This window comes from Engraulis encrasicolus, chromosome 12 (assembly GCF_034702125.1).
Source record: "Engraulis encrasicolus isolate BLACKSEA-1 chromosome 12, IST_EnEncr_1.0, whole genome shotgun sequence".
NCBI lineage: Eukaryota > Metazoa > Chordata > Actinopteri > Clupeiformes > Engraulidae > Engraulis > Engraulis encrasicolus.
Genome location: NC_085868.1, coordinates 25,873,545 through 25,893,531, shown reverse-complemented (window position 1 = coordinate 25,893,531; position 19,987 = coordinate 25,873,545). Strand labels below are relative to the sequence as shown.

General features: G+C 42.7%; 2 protein-coding genes across 2 annotated transcripts; both read left to right on the top strand.

The window, feature by feature from the left end:
* Positions 1–7,045: 7,045 nt before the first annotated feature.
* On the top strand, positions 7,046–8,882 carry LOC134459503 (intermediate filament protein ON3-like). The gene has a single exon (XM_063211867.1). The coding sequence runs from the start codon at positions 7,046–7,048 to the stop codon at positions 8,759–8,761; it is 1,716 nt and encodes a 571-aa protein (XP_063067937.1). The 3' UTR covers positions 8,762–8,882.
* Positions 8,883–17,052: 8,170 nt separating this feature from the next.
* Positions 17,053–18,735, top strand: LOC134459502 (keratin, type II cytoskeletal cochleal-like). Its single transcript, XM_063211866.1, has one exon. It carries the CDS (start codon positions 17,053–17,055, stop codon positions 18,733–18,735), a length of 1,683 nt encoding a protein of 560 aa, XP_063067936.1.
* The last annotated feature ends 1,252 nt before the right edge of the window (positions 18,736–19,987 follow it).

The following is a 19,987-nucleotide window of genomic DNA, read 5'->3' as shown; positions in this document are numbered from 1 at the left end:
GTACAGGCACACACCCACACCCACACACACACACTCTCTCTCTCTCTCTCTCTCTCTCTCTCTCTCTCTCTCTCTCTCTCTCTCTCTCTCTCTCTCTGTCTCTCACACACACACACACACACGCACGCACACCTCTAACTTTACCCAAGCAGATGAAATGGCAGAGGATGTTGATCTTGTCTGTATAAGCGTATCTGTCTGACATCTGCTTGTCAAAGTTAAATAAATAAATGAACTGAAAAATAAATTAAATTAAACTTAATACCTGTCCACCTACCCACCCAGTCTTCCGTGTTTGTCCTGACGTTACAATCACTCTAAATTACAATTTAGACAATTTTCTTGTTCTGTTTTGTGTTTTTACTCTTATCTGACCAGTACTGTATACCTTTCACACAATTGCCAAGGATGGTGTGATGCCATGTGATGCAGTACACCTGTAGTAATCACCGTATGAATAAGTCTATTGTTAAAAAAATAAAGCTGTTCTCAGATTGGGATGGGGGTGGGGGTTGGGGGTTAGGGGTTGATGGTAAGATAAAGAAGGAGAAAAACAAGAAAGGCTACCAAGTAGTAGACGATAGAAGATATACCAAGTAAAAGATGGTAGAAGGTAGAAGGCCTGTTCGGCCTGTTTCATTTCAGAATTACCCATCACTTTTACCTCCGGCACTTAGCACTAGTAAAACCACACCGAAATGGCACCCTCGCCCTGCAGTCAAATGACCTTTCCCAGGGAAAAAAATAATACTTAATCTGCTAGCACATAAAAAGGTCAACCACATTGTTAGGGATTAGGGTGGAGAGAGTGTAATGTCAACTACATTCTTTTAAATACTGAACTTTGCATATATGGCTTTTATTCTTCAAGGCATAGGCAAATTGAAGGCTGCCAATCAGTTTTCTTCTTAATTGTTTTATTGGAATTTCTTTCTCACAAACACACACAGTGAGAGAAAGAGGGGGGGAACGGGGGGTCAGGGTCTGCCCCCACAGCTTTCTGCCATCTGGACAATCTCCCATTCTTCAATACAAATACATTTTCCCCTTGATCCTCATATTCATTTTACAAGGCCCATTTCTGTTTACTTTATACATGTATTTGTGTTGCCCAAAATAAAGACAAAGAGACCACACACTCTTCTTCCAATGTCCATGTTTTTTATTAAAGGTAAGCTCAAGCCCCTTGAGGCCTAGTTCAGTTTTTTTATTTTAACCCCGTCAGTAAAGATACACACATCTTACTATCCCCTTCTTGCCGAAGCCTGTAGCCTATTATCTGTATCTCCTGTATTTGCAAAGCACACATAAGGCTAAGAACTATCTTATAGTTGTAACAATTTACAAAACAATTGTTATAACTGAATCAATTTCAGTCATCTTACATAGAGAATATGACACTAATTTTCCCATCAATGCAGACATACAAGTAGCCTTACATCAAGACAAATACTACAATCCCATAACAATGTGTGTAACAAATATGTAGGCTAACAGATAATAATGTATAGTCAAAAATGCATTGATATACCTTGGGTGTAACATGGATATACCCGTATATATGGGCCTGGAGAAAACTGTGTCTTGCTTGGCCACTCTGCACTCTATCTGAGTCTTGTGAGTGTGAGATTAAAAAAGGTGGGGTTTTGAACATTCTATAAAAAGAATGAGCACAACAATGTAAGATTCAAAAATTCCAAGTTATTGTATGGCACTCAGAGTTCTGTCCGAAAAACACTGTTGTGACAGTACATCTTAACCCATTGTAGCCTGATGCTGCATATGGCATATACGTTGACCTTTGGCGCCTGGAGCGACATACACTGCATTCAGGCTCTTGAGAGTTGAGCTTTTGCATTAAAAATGTGCGTATGTAAGAGCTGGATTAACAAATTCTAATGCAAAATGAGGGTCCTAGCTTCATAAATGCAACTTATTTCATGTTTTTACGTGCTTAAGTTCGGAGGCTAAGATATTTAGGTTTTAATAGGCAGAGGGCACTTTTTCCCCATAAAGGGCTTGGGCATTCAGCAGGCGTTTTATGCAGGTGCCATAGGCTAAAATGGGTTAAAGGTTAACCAACAGGTTACTGTATTCGTCATCTACACATTTAAGGCTATTAGAATTTCCAGGGATACGACAGCCCATCATTTACAGTATGTCAGCATACACAATTTCTTATTATTGACACAGGGAAGTTGCCTGCAACACCTTCAGGCAATATTCCAAACCCAATGTGGACTTTGGGACCAAACTAACAAGGATCAAATAGGTCAGGAGCATCTGTATCTTTACAGAGATGTGCAAAATGTCCCAAAAGTCTTAATACTTTGGGGATGTGAGAACATGCTCATCATCAGCATCATTGAAATACCTGATGACAGACAAGATACCAGGCAGTACTTACAGTACTTACTGAATGGTTTGCAAAGTTAAATGTGACAGAAAACTTTTCATGCAGAACGTTTTTCCCATAAAGCAAGAAAATAACCAGGAACATTTTATTGGGATTTGTTAAAATCATATCCTATTAGTGATTCTCATCAGAAAGAAATTAGCTGTAGGCCTAAATCTGAATGTGTCTCCTGTTCAGTTGCAGGGTGCAATTTGGAGCCTCTAGCCTACATGTCTTGTTTTCATTGCTTGATGTCTTTAAAATCACTTGAAGAATTGAAGTAACACCATTTCCAGAAAGCTACAAGATACTGAAAGGTCAATCAAAACGGATTATTTGACTCCATTGTGCAGAAAGATAAAAGATGGCAAAAGACGAAACAGACATCCTCAATCAAGGAGCATACTTGACTAAGACTGTCTGCTTGCACATCTCTGAAGCATAGAGAGCATTACTGTATTAATCCTGAAGACACACACACACACACACACACACACACACACACACACACACACACACACACACACACACACACACACACACACACACACACACACACACACACACACACACACACACACACACACACACACTTTGTCTTTATCTTTGTGGGGCCTTTGATTGAAGGAGCAGCCTGGTGCTCAAGTACTGAATTGGCACAGAGTCATCATGGTATTGAATGTGAATTATGAACACACCTGGATACAGGCAAGATGAGTGTTCAGAAAAAAAATACGTCAAAAGTCAAATTAGCCTTGTGCCTTTCCTTCAATGTGGTGTGGAGGACGGGGTGAATGAGTAACGACAAACTTTTAAAGCCAGTTTGTTGAGGTGCTTGGAGAAAGTGGTGTGTTTATTGTCCATTAAAAAGAGCAGTCTGCTGACAGTGCCTTGTAAAATCTAGAGTAAATAATAGTCCTGAGCAGCATAAAGAAGAGTCGTCTGTCTGTGCCCTTTCTTGCTAACTGCATCTATAAGTACGTTGGCAAAACCAGTCCAGCTTATTGTCCAAATGTACACCCGATGTACTTTCAAAAGTCAGAAAGCCCCAGAGGGAGGGCTTGCATTCAAAGGAATGGCAGTCACTCTGTGGCTAATCTCCACAACCATTTGGATGAGTGCCTGATAACACATTTCTACAGATTATTTTTTTCCATTCAGCTTCAGGCATATTTGAGAGAATTGCCTCAGAGTGATGACTGTTTGACTGCTGTGCATGCAATTCCGGTCACATAGGACAGGCTTACCACATCTGAACAACAGTCCCAAGATGGCTTTCCTTTGGCAATATGCAAATAGTACGGTCAGGGCTGCTGACAGCTTTGGCTGGGCCCGGGACAAAGACATCTGAAAGGGCCCCAAATGAATACATACAATGTAATGCGGATCCAATTCTGGGTCCCCTCTCTCCCTGGGCACGTGACAAGTGACCCCTGGGTACGGTACTAGCCAGGTCTTACCACCCCCGACACAGGTCAACATGCTAATTTTATTTGTGCATACGTATGAACGGCGTGACGTGTGCCATGTGCGTTACGCCCTTTTTTGGAGGAAAACATTGGGGGAAAAGCCAATGCAAGTCAATTGGTGGTGTTGGGAAAGAATAAACAAAATACAAGGACCTGAAGACTAGCGTTGTTCACGCTCAACATGTCGAAGACGTGTTGTGTTGTCGGTTGTTCAAATAATATAGCCAAACAGCCGTGGCTGAAGCATGGACTGCATTCATTTAGGCTAGCTGATGTAGCATGTAAGCTAATGAGACATTCGGTTTGTTTCCCCCCAAAAAGGGGCGTAACGTACATTCACAAGCAAAGTACCCGGATGGCCGTTCATACGTATAGGGTCTGGAACTGCAGAATTGAGAAAAGTGTACTAGGGGGAGAGGTGAACTCTGTTGACATATGACATGCGTGTCTTAATTTACCCACTGGCTTACTTCTGATCATGAAGTGAAATAAAGAATTTGTATTGGACTGCAGACTATTACAAGAGGTGAATAGCACAGTGTTTGTAACACTTTGTTTTAGGGATCTCATGTTGTTCACTAATACATGTACATAATGTCGGCATTTGTAATGTGTAAAACCACATTCATGCATCGGGTGCCAGCGCGGTTTTCAGAATGTTGGAGTAGAATTCCAGCAATCTGGACCATTTTTGGCCTTTGTAGAGCCACAGCATATTATATGATAAGGCCACTGAAACATGTTTTGGCTCGTTTGCAAGGTAAGACATTCACATCTTAGTGGGCGAAAACCATGTGTCTCTAGGTGACTCCATTGCCGACCTAGCCAGGCTAAACAAAGGTGATTGATACTTTTTATTTAGAAACGGAGATATTGAGGCTTTTGTCAGGCTCTTGATAGTTACAGTAGGCTACATATCCGGGTCAAAGGATTTGTGCTGTACAGTCCTTGTGTCAAAGGAGTTTTAATGTTCATAAAACCACCAAAACAGTAGAGGGATTCTGACAAAACAACCAGATTTCTACAGTATTTACATTGAATGACAACAGGGGAAATTCAAATCAGATTTATTACATGCATCAGATAGCAAGTCAGAGACGATTACACATTCTTTACATACAGAATAATACTGAACATGCTTGCCTATTGTTTTGTTTTTCTCATTTACATATTTACAAATGCATAGGCCCTACATAAATTAATTCAAAGTAGCCTCCAGCACAATCAGCACGGGGCATGAGTCATGTGTTTGCACGAATACTGTAGTTGCACGAATAGTCAAATGAGTAAATTGTTAGCCAATTCATAACAAGTATCTTCCTATTAAAAATCTATGATCTCTGCAAAAAATCTGAATAAATATATAATTAAAAAAAAAAGAAATATATATATTAAATAATGTTGAAATGGAAAAAAAAAAAAAATCTATGATCTATGAGTTATGCTCCGCGAGGCAAAAAAGCAACTGCTTGTCAAGTGGAACATAGCAGTGATGATGGTGAGGCGCAGACGTCCAAGATCAGGAGGATGAACTTTGGAGCCCAATTCAGACATCAGGAGCAGGTACGATCACAGAATTTCCAATAGGAAAATACTGACTCGTCACTCATTAGCATGGATGCAGATCCACCTTCATCAAGGGCTGGACCAAGAGGCGATCGCAGCACTCCCTGCATTTGATTAACTATAGGCTATGTATTCCTATACGTACACAGCCTACAGGATACCCTTCAACACGTCTTCAGCCATTGGTGAGAAGGTGTGAAATATTCCACACTTATCCGTATTCATCTCGCACTTAGTGTTTGGGCCTTTAGAGACGTAGTTGGCGCATACAGCTGACCAGTAGTGGTAATGCCCATTTCGGAGCCCTAGGCAAAATATGGACATGGGGCCCTTTTGAATTACTCTTGTCTTGCTGGCATTTACTATGACAGGGTTGACTGTAGGGGGGCCCTATACAGAAGGCAGATTTGATGGGGCTCTTGGCAATTGCCTAGTGTGCCTGTAGGTAAAACCGGCTCTGCAGCTGACTGAATTCCTCTAAGTTCCCAGGTTCCAGTAGGTCCCAACCCATTTGATGTTTTAAACGCAAAGAGTAGTGCTTTAAAGTAAGCTATACAGCATAGTGAACTGAGATTCAGTGCAGGAAACTTAAAGTTGGAGTAATATGGCTTGATTCTTGCAGCTGCATCTTTTTTTGGGCATTGTAGCAATCAACCCTGGTGGAATTGAAAGCAGAACCCCCCCCCAACCTAACAGTTTGATGTTAAAGCTTATGACAGCAGTACAGAATGTAATGATAATAATAACACAAATAGTATGTATTCTATTATTGAATATGCTGTATGATTATTATACAGCTAAATGATGTGAGGGCTGCAATTCACTTTGAGTGTGCTTTCCCAACACCCCCAATTGTGTCCCCCAGCTGTCTTGCTTTCAGACGACGCCCCCCCCTACACTATTCTACAGCTTTTATTGCGCTCTTCAGGATTTGTTCAGACAGCACACTAAAAGGCTGTGAATCCCTTCTTCCAGCATTTACAGCTAATAAGGCAGAAGAAATCAATGTTACTGGTAACTGATTAGTCACTACAGTCATGGGATGTATCAATTTAGAATATAATTACTGAAATAAAGTGTTGCTTTTATGCTAATACCATACCTTAACATAACCACTTCCCAAGTGCAAGTGCAGAGTTGTTGAAAAAAAAGGTTTTATTCAAATTTACAGCTCACCCTATGCAGCCTTTAATTACAAGTCAACAGCAAGGTAGCAAAAGTGGAGAGTTATGCAAGTGTCCCCTATTTGATTGGAATTATATGCATAGCAGAACACTACTTATCACCCTCAGACACTGTCTTAAAGCATCCCTGAAACAAAAAAAAAGATATGTGTGACTATCAGACATTCCTGTAACTGGTGTTGGGGATTAGAGTGGCTGTCATTCCTTTGGTGCCAAAACCAGCCTAAGGGTTTCTGTGACTTTAACTGTCCTAAAGTGTGTGCTGCATGAGTGTGTGAACATGGGATCAGGTGAGATCCACCCCCTTCTGTGAAGAGTATAAAGAGCCACCGCACCAGCAGCAAGACACTCAGAGGTTCCTCTCCTCTTAGTGGACTCACCTGCTCTGGTCCTGTCTTATCTCTCTGTCAGCCCTCCTCACAACAGCAGTCATGTCTGTGAAACTCTCCAGCTTCACCACCAGTGGAACCGCATCCAGCATGGGCGGCGGTGGAATCAGCATTAGCGGTGGTGGATTCAGCAGCGGTGGAGGATTCAGCAGCGGCGGCGGCAGCATCAGGAGGAGCTACTCCAGCCAGTCTGCCATCGGTGGCGGATTCGGAGGCGGCAGCCGCATCTCCATGAGCCGCTCTGGTGGCATGTCTATCGGAGGTGGCGGCATGAGAATGAGCATGGGTGGCGGTGGACTGGCCCTCGGAGGAGGCGGTCTGGCCCTCGGAGGTGGTGGACTGGCCCTCGGTGGCGGCGGACTGGCACTTGGCGGTGGCGGACTGGCCCTTGGCGGAGGTATGGGTGGTGGTGCTGTCATGATGGCGGCACCCTCCATCCAGGCTGTGACCGTGAACCAGAGCCTGCTCGCCCCCATGAACCTGGATATCGACCCCACCATCCAGGCTGTGAGGACCCAGGAGAAAGATCAGATCAAGACCCTCAACAACCGCTTCGCTTCCTTCATTGACAAGGTGCGCTTCCTGGAGCAGCAGAACAAGATGCTGGAGACCAAGTGGACCCTTCTCCAGGACACGACCACTGTACACTCCAACATCGATGCCATGTTCGAGGCCTACATCGCCAACCTCCGCAGACAGCTCGATGGCCTGGGTGGTGAGAAGGCCAAGCTGGATGGAGAGCTGAGGAGCGTGACCCTTGTGGTGGAGGACTTCAAACTGAAGTATGAAGATGAGATCAACAAGCGTGCTGCAGTTGAGAACGAGTTTGTTCTGCTGAAGAAGGACGTCGATGCCGCATACATGATCAAGGTCGAGCTGGAAGCTAAGGTTGATGCCCTCACCGATGAGATCAACTTCCTCAGAGCCATCTACGTGGAGGAACTGCGCGAGCTGCAGGCTCAGATCAAGGACACATCCGCCATTGTGGAGATGGACAACACCAGATCCCTGGACATGGACGCCATCGTGGCAGAGGTGCGCGCTCAGTATGAGGCCATCGCTGCCAGCAGCAAAGCTGAGGCTGAGTCCTGGTACAAGGCCAAGGTTGAGGAGATTCAGACCTCTGCTGTCAAGTACGGAGATGACCTGCGCACAACCAAGACCGAGATTGCTGAGCTCACCCGCATGATCACCCGTCTCCAGGCCGAAATTGAGACCGTCAAGGGACAGCGCGCCGCCATCGAGGCCCAGATCGCTGAGGCTGAGGCGACCGGTGAGCTGGCAGTGAAGGATGCCAAGCTGCGCATCAGGGACCTGGAGGAGGCCATCCAGAGAGCCAAGGCCGACATGGCCCGCCAGGTGCGTGAGTACCAGGAGCTGATGAACGTCAAGCTGGCCCTGGACATTGAAATCGCCACCTACAGGAAGCTGCTGGAGGGAGAGGAGTCCAGACTCGCCGCTGGAGGTGCCTCTGCAACAGTCCACGTCCAGGAGACCTCAGCTGCAGTGAGTGCTGGCGGTGGTGGAGGTGGTGGTGCCGGTGCTGGCCTGGGTCTCGGCCTCGGTCTTGGTCTCGGCGGTGGCCTGGCCCTTGGCGGCGGCGGTGGCCTGGCCCTCGGTGGCGGCGGCGGTGGCGGATTCGGCTACGGCTCTGGCCTGGGCCTGAGCATGGGCGGCGGCTCCGGCATCAGCATTGGCGGCGGCGGCTCCAGCATGTCCATCTCCCGCGCCTCTTCCTCCTCCCTGCGTCGCTTCTAAACGAGGACCACCCACCACCTTTCTCTCTTGTTTTCCCTCTATCCCTCCTCTTCCCACACACTTTCCAGTTCCACCCAAAGACCATTGTGTGCAGCAAGCGATGGCAGCAGTGTGAGTCCCCAGATATTCAGCCTTATTTATCATCTGGGAAAAAAAATTAAAGTGACAGTTAAAACGTGCCCCTGTTTGGAAATGGCTACTGCTACAGCTTTTGCAAAAAACATAGCTCTGTTTTAAAGCAGTCCATATAACACAGGCCTAGGCCCAGGCCTTACAGACAGCTTTTGTCGGCAGCTCTGTAAGTCAGTCACTGATTCAATCTGCAACGGCTGATCTTAACCAGATTTAGGATGTGTGTCATGTGCAACATGTGAAAATGCTGAATAAATCTGAGTTCTTTATACAAATACAGTATGTGTATGTCTTTTCATTGCCATTACAATCATATAATTTCAACAATGACAAACCTATGTATTCAAAGGGGAAAGCAATGTCATGACATGATTACAAAAAAACTACAGTAGCCTATATGGAATTGAGAAAATATATAAACCCATCATACAAACCTCTATGGGACCATAATGCTTTATCACAAGATAACGTAGAAGTAATGAAGACATTTTCAGTCTAAACTCTTCAAAATATGTACAGTGGTGCTCATATGTTTACATACCCCAGCAGAATATACGCTTTATTAGCGATTTCTCACAAAATATGAAGGATTACACAAAACCTTTGTATTCACTCATTGCTAGTGACTGGCTTAAAATATTTATTAGCAGTATTCTGTGTTTACTCTTTCAAAAGCATGATCACAACCCAAACTACCCAAATGACCCTGTTCAAAAGTTTACATACCCTAGTTTCTGATGCTGAATATGTCCCTGTTTAACATCAGGGACCGCTCTAAATTGTTTTTGGTAGTTGTGGATAAGGCTCTTAATGTTCTCAGATGACAAAACAGCACATTCTTCCGGCCAGAATGGTTGTTTCCTATAATACCTTTGGGTGTCTTGCTGGAACCTCTCATTTGAGGTTTCAAATGAGTGGCTCAATGATGTTGAGATCAAAAAAGTGAGAAGGTCGCACAAAAACTTCATTTTATTCTTTCTGAAGCTACTGACGGGTTGATTTGGCTTTCTGTGCTGAAATATTGTCATGTTGGCATGTCCAAACAATGGACCATGTGCAGGTTCAAGGCTGATGAGTGTCAAGTTTCCTCCAGTATTTTTCACAGGGCAATGTATTTATCATTCTGTGAGTATGGACCAAAAGTGTAGTGCATTTGTAACTCAAATGTCCCCATGACATCAGTGGTCCATAACCATGTTTCACAGAAGGGATGGTGTAACTTTCATCATAGGCTCCGTTGACTGTTCTCCAAATGATACTGTTAATCTTGGCTGAAAAAAGTTCCATATTGATCTCATTTTTCCAAATAACTTTGTCACATGCATTCTGATGCTTCTCACTATGCTATTTGGTGTATCATATGCAAAATAACATGTTTGCATTTTTGTAGTAATGGCTTTCTCCTGGCAACCCCCAACAGCCCCTCTTTCCTGTACAGATTAAAACATTTTTTCATGTTGTCCTATATTTCACCTGAAGTTATTTTTTGGTTGTCCTATGCCTCCTGAACATTTTCCCTTGCAATGATCATTGCAATGCAATGATTCCCTTGCCCATTGGCTTGATTCCAACCAAACCCCTCATATCGCATTTCTGAATTGAAATTCCAACAGTGCCAAGATGACAATATTTCGACACAGAAAGCCAAATCAACCCGTCATTAGCTTCAGAAAGAATAAAATGAAGATTTTTAGCGACCATCTCACTCTCCTGATCTCAACATCATTGAGCCACTCAGGGGAAACCTCAAATGTGAGGTTCCAGCAAGACACCCAAAGATATTATAGGAAACAACCATTCTGCCAGGAAGAATGTGCTGTTTTGTCATCTGAGAACAGTAAGAGCCTTATCCACAACTACCACAAACAATTTAGAGTGGTCCTTGATGTTAAACAGGGCCATATTCAGCATCAGAAACTAGGGTTTGTAAACTTTTGAACAGGGTCATTTGGGTAGTTTGGGTTGTGATCATGCTTTTGAAAGAGTAAACACAGAATATTGCTAATAAATATCTTAAGCCAGTCACTAGCAATGAGTAAAAAAAAAGGTTTTGTGTAATCCGTCATATTTTGTGAGTAATCGCAGAGAAAGCGTATATTCTGCTGGGTTATGTAAACATATGAGCACCACTGTAGTTACTGCACTTTGCCTCTCCAGGGCAGTAGAGATACTGTAGCCTAGGAGAGAGGACCGATCCAACAACTTACTCTAACTATAACGGAGGGTCAAAGGTTTTTGTATGGACAATAAAATATCTCCACAACATTTCAAACAATAAAAGAATCATCTTTTTGCTACCCTATCCAAAATACATTACATTCAGTTTCTTCTGACACTGTGGTATTTAACTTGTTAGTTAATATCTCAGTTCAGATAAAGTTCTACTCCAATACTTTTGGTCTGAATGGCATTCTGATCTGTACTTGATTCAAATGTTTCCGGAATCAAGTAACATTTTTATATAGTGATCATGGGGAAATATTTATTATTATTATTATTATTATTATTATTATTATTATTATTATTATTATTATCAGTAGTAGTAGTAGTAGTAGTAGTAGTAGTAGTAGTAGTAGTAGTAGTGGTGGTAGTAGTACTGAGTTTAATATTTTATTTATTTTTATGGACTAAGACTTTGGACTCGGACACAATTAAAGAAAGGTTTTAAGAGTACAATATAAATAAAAACTCATGGACTTGAATTCCCTGTTTTTGTCACCATTTTGTTGACTGCCACATTCCTTGTTTTTGGGTTGCCTGGTCACGGGCAGGGAAATTGGCAACAAAAGACAAATAGGGTATTGACCCCTGTGACATTTTGGCGCTGCGAGCAGGATAGCCAACAAGTAGTCGAGTCGACTACTTGCTTTGGCCGGACCCAGACAAAGCCTGGCCTGTGTAGAAGGTGTGCGCTCTATCTATGACGGCAGCCAAGGATCGCGGTTCTCTCACCGTGGTCTATCGATAAGGCTCTGCACTGTGCGTTTCCTCCGTCCTCTCGTCTGGCTGGCTTGGTTCGCCCTCTATGTGTCTATGTAATGCCTATAGGGAAATATAAAGAAAGACATCCTCCCCAGACGCACCTGTCCCTAATAAAGTCCAGCTCCCCACTCGCCACATTTGGCGGAGAAGATTAATTAGTCCGTTGAAAGTCATTAATGTGGCATTGGAAGCACCGGGAGGAGTGACGCATTGTAACAGTGTGAAGTAACAAAAACAGTCAAACACTGCAAAGCCACTCTGAATAAAAACACAGCAAACCAATATTAAAATCAAACTATCACACATGTGACAGTGGTAGTAGTAATAGTAGTAAATCTTCAAAAAAAGTAGTTTGTAGTTTAGCCCAAATATTGAACCTATATTTTTTGCATAATAATATTTGCAAAAAAGTGTTACTGGTTCAATTTGACATTATCATATAATTGAGTGAAACAGGCCTTACATACAGGTAACAGTGGACCTATGTCAGGTTTAAAGAAAACAAAACAAAAAAGTGTTACTGGTTCAATTTAACAGTGTCATATAATTGAGTGAAGCAGGCCTTACTGTACATACAGGTAACAGTGGACCTATGTCAGGTTTAAAAAAACAAAACAAAAGGGAGCTAGCATCCAGGGTAAGTTAACAGCATTCTCCTTCCCCTTTCCCTTCATGGGGTAGGTGGTCCAAAACAATCTTCTTTTCAGGGGCCCATAGTCTTAAATTAAAATTAATTTCTTAATTCGCCTCTTGAAAATCCTGCTGTTTTAGCCCTAAAACATGCATGGAAAACAGAAGCACAACTCTAGTCCCTTTAAAAATTCACGACTTTTCCTGATCAAGCATTACCCTGACCTACCATGAAAGAAAATACCCATATACAGTGCCAACATATTGATTGGAATATACAGTCTATATTTGAAGAGTTCAGATGCAAAACCCCCTAAGTGCCTTTTCAGAAATTAATCTTAATTCATTTTTATTTAATACAAAGCTATCAAAATTGCATATTTTTTAGTTTATTTATGTAATATAACTATTTATAGGTATTATCAAGTACATACATTTAAACCAAACCATCAACCGGGTTCTCTAAAAATATAGAAGTGCAGGTCTTCAGAAATGGAGTTAGGGGGTTTTGCATCTGAACTCTTCATTTTTAGGTTGTCAATTTGTGATTGCCAGTCAAATCAATGATATGATATTCCAGGAATTCCATGACCCATGGGAACCGGGACTACTGGGTTCATTAAAACATTTGAAGGCATTTACAGTGTAAAACTGTATTGAAGTAAAGTAAAAGGATTAGTATTGGGACTATTTTGCGTTCCCTAAATATTGGTAGCGTATGCAATGTCTTGGTGACATGTCCTATGGTCCCCATGCAAACAAACACCCTTAAAGGCAGAAACGAAGGTATACCCACGGTATCCGAAGGTAGGGCCCCTATGCCTGGTAACCTGAAAGTTTTGATTTTGTCCATGTTGTTGGAAGGACTAGCATATGGCCTTGGCTCAAATGGCTAAGCCACCATAAAATTATGCCAGGGAACCCGGTTCCATTCTGACCCGAAGTCATATATATATATATATATATATATATATATATATATATATATCTATATATCTATATATATATATATATATATATATATATATATATATATATATATATATATATGAAGAGTTCAGATGCAAAACCCCCTAACTCCATGTCTGAAGACATGCACTTCTATATTTTCAGGGAACCCTGTTGTTGGTTTGGTTTACATTCATGTACTTGATAAAACATATAAATAGCTATATTACATAAATAAAATAAAAAAAATAGCAAATTTGATAGCTTTGTATTAAATAGAAATGAATTAAGATTATTTTCTGAAAATGCACTTAAGGGGTTTTGCATCTGACCTCTTCATATATATATATATATATATATATATATATATATATATATATATATATATATATATATATATATATATATATATAGTGTATTATTATTATTATTTTTTTTTTTTTTTAAAGAAAGACTGGTGTGTGATTCGGTGCAAAATTCTACTGAAAGCAGTGAGCTCTCTGGGTGCCCTCCACTGAAAGCCTGCCGTAGGATCTGAATATATTAGGTTGTTGCTTCTTTTTTTTGCATATGTGTTTAGCTTACTGTGGGGTTTGTGGGTGAAAGGTTATTGGCTAGCTAATCATATCATGGCTCATTATCTTAATCTGAATTTTAACTTTTTATTTTTTTTAAACACAAAACACAACAGCCTTTGGTGACGGAATATATGTATACTCTTGTTGATAGAGTTGATAGCCCTGCTCATCATGGAGAAACACTGACCCCTACTGCTTTTGATCAGAAAGGGAGAAACATTTATTTGAGAATAACAATAACAATGAATAATAATAATAATAATAATAAAAATAATAATAATAATAATAATATTAATAATAATAATAATAAACAACAACAACAACAACAACAACAACAATTGCTGTACACTTATTTATCTGTCGCTCTTTTTCCAAAACTGAGATGCATAATGTTTGAACCTGTTCATACTAATCATCATTACTGCAACAGGCTATGTATATAAAGCAACTTACAATAAACAAAGTACAATGTGTGGGGAGAATCCAGAATTTACAAAGCAATAGATGTTAAATGGGTGGTGATTATGAAAGGAGGCTGTGTCTTTCCCTACCTTGGAGAGGAAACCATTCATCATTTGCGTGCCAACTTTCCAACTTTTAATATGGCCATTGTTTTGTGGGTGGACAAATGTGCACCTACAGTAATCTTGATCCTGAACTGATTCATTTTAATATCGAAGATGGCAGGATTGCAGGGCATGCGATCCATTCACATGGTTTCTGTGTTACCATGTGTAGAAAAACGACACCCTTCTGATAACACATGGGAACCTTTGGTGCAGAATCAAAGACAGCTTTACAGAGTTTGAAAGTGGGACTACAATTACAACTGATATTTACTGTCTGTCACATCTTAAACTTTAATTGACACGTCACTTTGAACCTGTTAATCTCATGATGAATCTATGGGAACGTTCATTTATCATCACTATCTGCACATGCCGTACCAGATTTGGTAAGATTAGCAAGAATGTCAAAGAACTTCCCTGGGAGCAGCAGAAAGACAGGTTTTCAACTCTCAGATGGGAAATGTATTTACTGCGGCGTACTTCACAAACTTGGTAGATAGTCTGGTGATGTTGAACTACAATATGCTGAATCGAAGTCCAAAAGCATACAAATATTCACCTCAGTCTGTAAGGATGATTCCTGCAATAAAAGGTGAGAATAGTAGGCTATTTGAGGACTTGATTCTTCTTCAACTTTTGTACCAAGCTGCATGGCAAGACAGGATGTGAAAGGAGCCAAGTACTCATTATTCAATCCTTTGTTAAGGGTATGACTTTTTTTAATGTATTTTTTTGGGGCTTCTTGGCCTTTATTATGACAGGACAGTATGAGAGGAGACAGGAAACGGTTGTGAGAGAGAGATGGGGTAGGGCTGGGATATGGAAATGGCCGGACTCGAACCAGGGTACCCATGGGCAATGTAAGCACACAAATTTTTTTTCACACTGGCGAACAACAATATCCACAAGCATTAAATTAAAAGAGCTATAAATTCCTAGGAGTCAACATCAAGGAGGATCTCAGCTGGTCTCATCACATCAATTGCATCACTAAGACGGCTAGACAGCGACTGTTTTTTCTGAGACGGCTGCACAGATATGGAATGGAGAGTAGGATACTGGCCAACTTCTATCGCTGTACAATAGAAAGCATATTAACTGGTAATTTCACAGCCTGGTATGGTAACACCACTGCCCAAGACAGGAGAGACCTCCAGCGAGTCATCAAATCTGCTCAACGGACCATCAAAGCAGATCTACCCAACATCCAGGATCTCTACAATCAGCGGTGTCTGAGGAGGGCCAAACGAATTATAGCTGATCCGCACCACCCCAGCTACACACACTTCACCCTTCTACCATCTGCCCGGAGATACAGGTGCTTACGTGCTCACACCAGCCGACTCAGGGACAGCTTCTTCCCTCAGTGTATCAGACTGTTGAATTCAAAAACACAGACATAGGAAGGAATTCACTCATCACATCTCCCCTTTCTCCAACCTGCCAATTTTTTATTTATTTTTTTGCAGCTTTCAACTTTTTCAACTTTTTAAATATATATTTTTTTCCTACTTTTTTTTTGCCTTTTTAACATTCTTTTTACCTTTTTTGGGACTACCAGAGCAGGGAAGCTTTTCATTGTATATATATGTTTCATATATATACACATGACAATAAAATATCTTGTATCTTGTATCTTGTATCATTATGTATGACATCAATACATTCTTAAGAACTCTGACTGGCTGACATTAATATATAGGCAATGCTAAGTTAAAAAAAAAAAACACTCTGAAAGTAATCCCAACAATATTGTTCAGAATGACGATGTCATTATAGTTGATATGTGTGTGGCACTATTCACTAGAAAGTTATAACAATTTTCAACAAGATGAAGTTGTAGATACCTGTATCTTTATAGTCATTGTTGTACAAAGTAAATGTGAACAACCTTTAACGCTCCACTTACAAAGCACAAAATAGTAGGCCTACAAAAGAAGAGCAGGGACCAAAAACTTTCCAAGCTGCATTCACAATGAATATCAAAGGTCATAATTACTGTACACATGTTGACTGAAACACCTGTGTATCGTACCATCCATTGGGTTTTGCTGTATATGGCTACTCAGCAGAGTGCCTGAGGCTTTTTCATTCCTGTAGTATGAGGGACAGTTCACCTGGAGCAATGTGGTAGGCTGGCTCAAGGGCACTTCAACGATGGGGCAAAGAGCAGTGTGCTCTCTCAGGCATTCGTCTTAATGGTTCTGCGGATTAGGCTTAGAGTGACTTCCATTCCATTGCTGCCAAAACCAGCCTAAGGGTTTCTGTGACTTTAACTCTCCGAAAGTGTGTGCTGCATGAGTGTGTGAACATGGATCAGGTGAGATCCACCCCTGTCTGTGAAGAGTATAAAGAGCCACCGCACCAGCAGCAAGACACTCAGAGGTTCCTCTCCTCTTAGTGGACTCACCTGCTCTGGTCCTCTAGCCCTCCTCAGCTCACAACAGCAGTCATGTCTGTGAAACTCTCCAGCTTCACCACCGGTGGAACCGCATCCAGCATGAGCGGCGGCGGATTCAGCAGCGGCGGCAGCATCAGGAGGAGCTACTCCAGCCAGTCTGCCATCGGTGGCGGATTCGGAGGCGGCAGCCGCATCTCCATGAGCCGCTCTGGTGGCATGTCTATCGGAGGTGGCGGCATGAGAATGAGCATGGGTGGCGGTGGACTGGCCCTCGGAGGAGGCGGTCTGGCCCTCGGAGGAGGCGGTCTGGCCCTCGGAGGCGGTGGCCTGGGCCTGGCCCTCGGAGGAGGTGGACTGGCCCTTGGCGGTGGCAGCCTGGCCCTTGGCGGAGGTGTGGGCGCTGGTGGCGCTGTCATGGTGGCACCCTCCATTCAGGCTGTGACTGTGAACCACAGCCTGCTCGCCCCTCTGCACCTGGATATCGACCCCACCATCCAGGCCATGAGGACCCAGGAGAAAGAGCAGATCAAGACCCTCAACAACCGCTTCGCTTCCTTCATTGACAAGGTGCGCTTCCTGGAGCAGCAGAACAAGATGCTGGAGACCAAGTGGACCCTCCTCCAGGACACCACCACTGTGCACTCCAACATCGATGCCATGTTCGAGGCCTACATCGCCAACCTCCGCAGACAGCTCGATGGCCTGGGTGGTGAGAAGGCCAAGCTGGATGGAGAGCTGAGGAGCGTGACCCTTGTGGTGGAGGACTTCAAACTGAAGTATGAAGATGAGATCAACAAGCGTGCTACAGCTGAGAACGAGTTTGTTCTGCTGAAGAAGGACGTCGATGCCGCATACATGGCCAAGGTCGAGCTGGAAGCTAAGGTTGATGCCCTCACCGATGAGATCAACTTCCTCAGAGCCATCTACGTGGAGGAACTGCGCGAGCTGCAGGCTCAGATCAAGGACACATCCGCCATTGTGGAGATGGACAACACCCGATCCCTGGACATGGATGCCATCGTGGCAGAGGTGCGCGCTCAGTACGAAGCCATTGCCGCCAGCAGCAAAGCCGAGGCTGAGTCCTGGTACAAGGCCAAGTTCGAGGAGATTCAGACCTCTGCTGTCAAGTACGGAGATGACCTGAAAACAACCAAAGCCGAGATTGCTGAGCTCACCCGCATCATCGCCCGTCTCCAGGCCGAAATTGAGAGCGTCAAGACACAGCGTGCCGCCATCGAGGCCCAGATCGTCGAGGCTGAGCAGACCGGTGAGCTGGCAGTGAAGGATGCCAAGCTGCGCATCAGGGACCTGGAGGAGGCCATCCAGAGAGCCAAGGCTGACATGGCCCGCCAGGTGCGTGAGTACCAGGAGCTGATGAACGTCAAGCTGGCTCTGGACATTGAAATCGCCACCTACAGGAAGCTGCTGGAGGGAGAGGAGTCCAGACTCGCCGCTGGAGGTGCCGCTGCAACAGTCCACGTCCAGGAGACCACAGCTGCTGTGACCGCTGGCGGTGGTGGAGGTGGTGGTGCCGGTGCTGGTGCTGGCCTGGGTCTCGGTCTTGGTCTCGGTCTCGGCGGTGGCCTGGCCCTTGGCGGCGGCGGCGGTGGCGGATTCGGCTACGGCTCTGGCCTGGGCCTGAGCATGGGCGGCGGCTCCGGCATCAGCATTGGCGGCGGCGGCTCCAGCATGTCCATCTCCCGCGCCTCTTCCTCCTCCCTGCGTCGCTTCTAAACGACAGATGATTGTCTTCACCAGAATGAGAATGTGTGAAAAGCTGTGTGCGTGTGAAAATGCTGAATAAATCTGAAAAAAGTGAAATGTTTCCTTGTATTTCATTTCATTCATGCCACCCATTATATAGCCTAATTGTAAGAATGTCTACGAAATTATGCATTTGAATGGGGCAGCAAAGTCATGGTATAACAAGACAACAAAACAGTGAATTCAGTTCAATTTACTGTCCTTGGTCTAAATATTCTGGGGAACAGAAAGTGATAATATCCATAAATGAGTCACATGAAAAAGGGCCAGGAGAAGCTAAATAAATACCTCTACAATTTTAAATGAACTAATTTAAGAACTTTGAAAAAAATACCATGTGTATTTGTAAAAACTAAGCCAAAAACATTTCAGTCTATATAAAAATATATATATATATATATATATTATTATTTCAAAATAATTAAATAAAGAAAGTACCATTTAAAGACAAACTGTGAAACAAGCCAATGATAAGAAACAAAACTAGTTCTACAAGTTAAATGCAACATAGTAGGAGTTATGGAATGTGAGAATCCATGCTGCATGATACATGATGTGGACAACCAGTATAATAATATATATATATATATACAGTGAGTCCAATAAGTATTTGATCCCTTGCTGATTTTGTTGGTTTACCTACTAACAAAGACATGATCAGTCAATAAATATTATGGTAATATGTATTCTAATATGGAGAGACAGAATATCAAAAAGAAATTTGATCCCCTGCCAACTGATAACAGTTCCGGGCCCACAGACCAGATGGGCACTTCTGATCAACTTGTCATCTGAATTAAAGACACCTGTACATACTAACATGCATAAAAGACGCGTTGAATCAGCAGAATCAGTCCATAGTATGAGTGAATCAGTCACATTCCAACCTCACCAGCATGGGAAAGACCAAAGAGCAAGATCAGCAAGGGATCAAATACATATTGGACTCACTGTATATATATATATATAGATCGATAGATACAGCTGGTATCTGCAAAGTGCAGAAATGCTTGGCAACAATAGTTAAAAACATATTGGTAACAATGGAATGTTATGCTCATGATAGGCAAGGCTTTTATTTTGAAAATGATGTAGGTAAAGGAAACAGTTGGCAGGAGTAGGAGTTGGTGGTTAAAATTTGAGTGACTGAGCAGTTAATTATTTAATTGTGAACCAATGCAATGAGGCTTTTCGTTTTTGAAGCAACAGGAACCATGTAAAC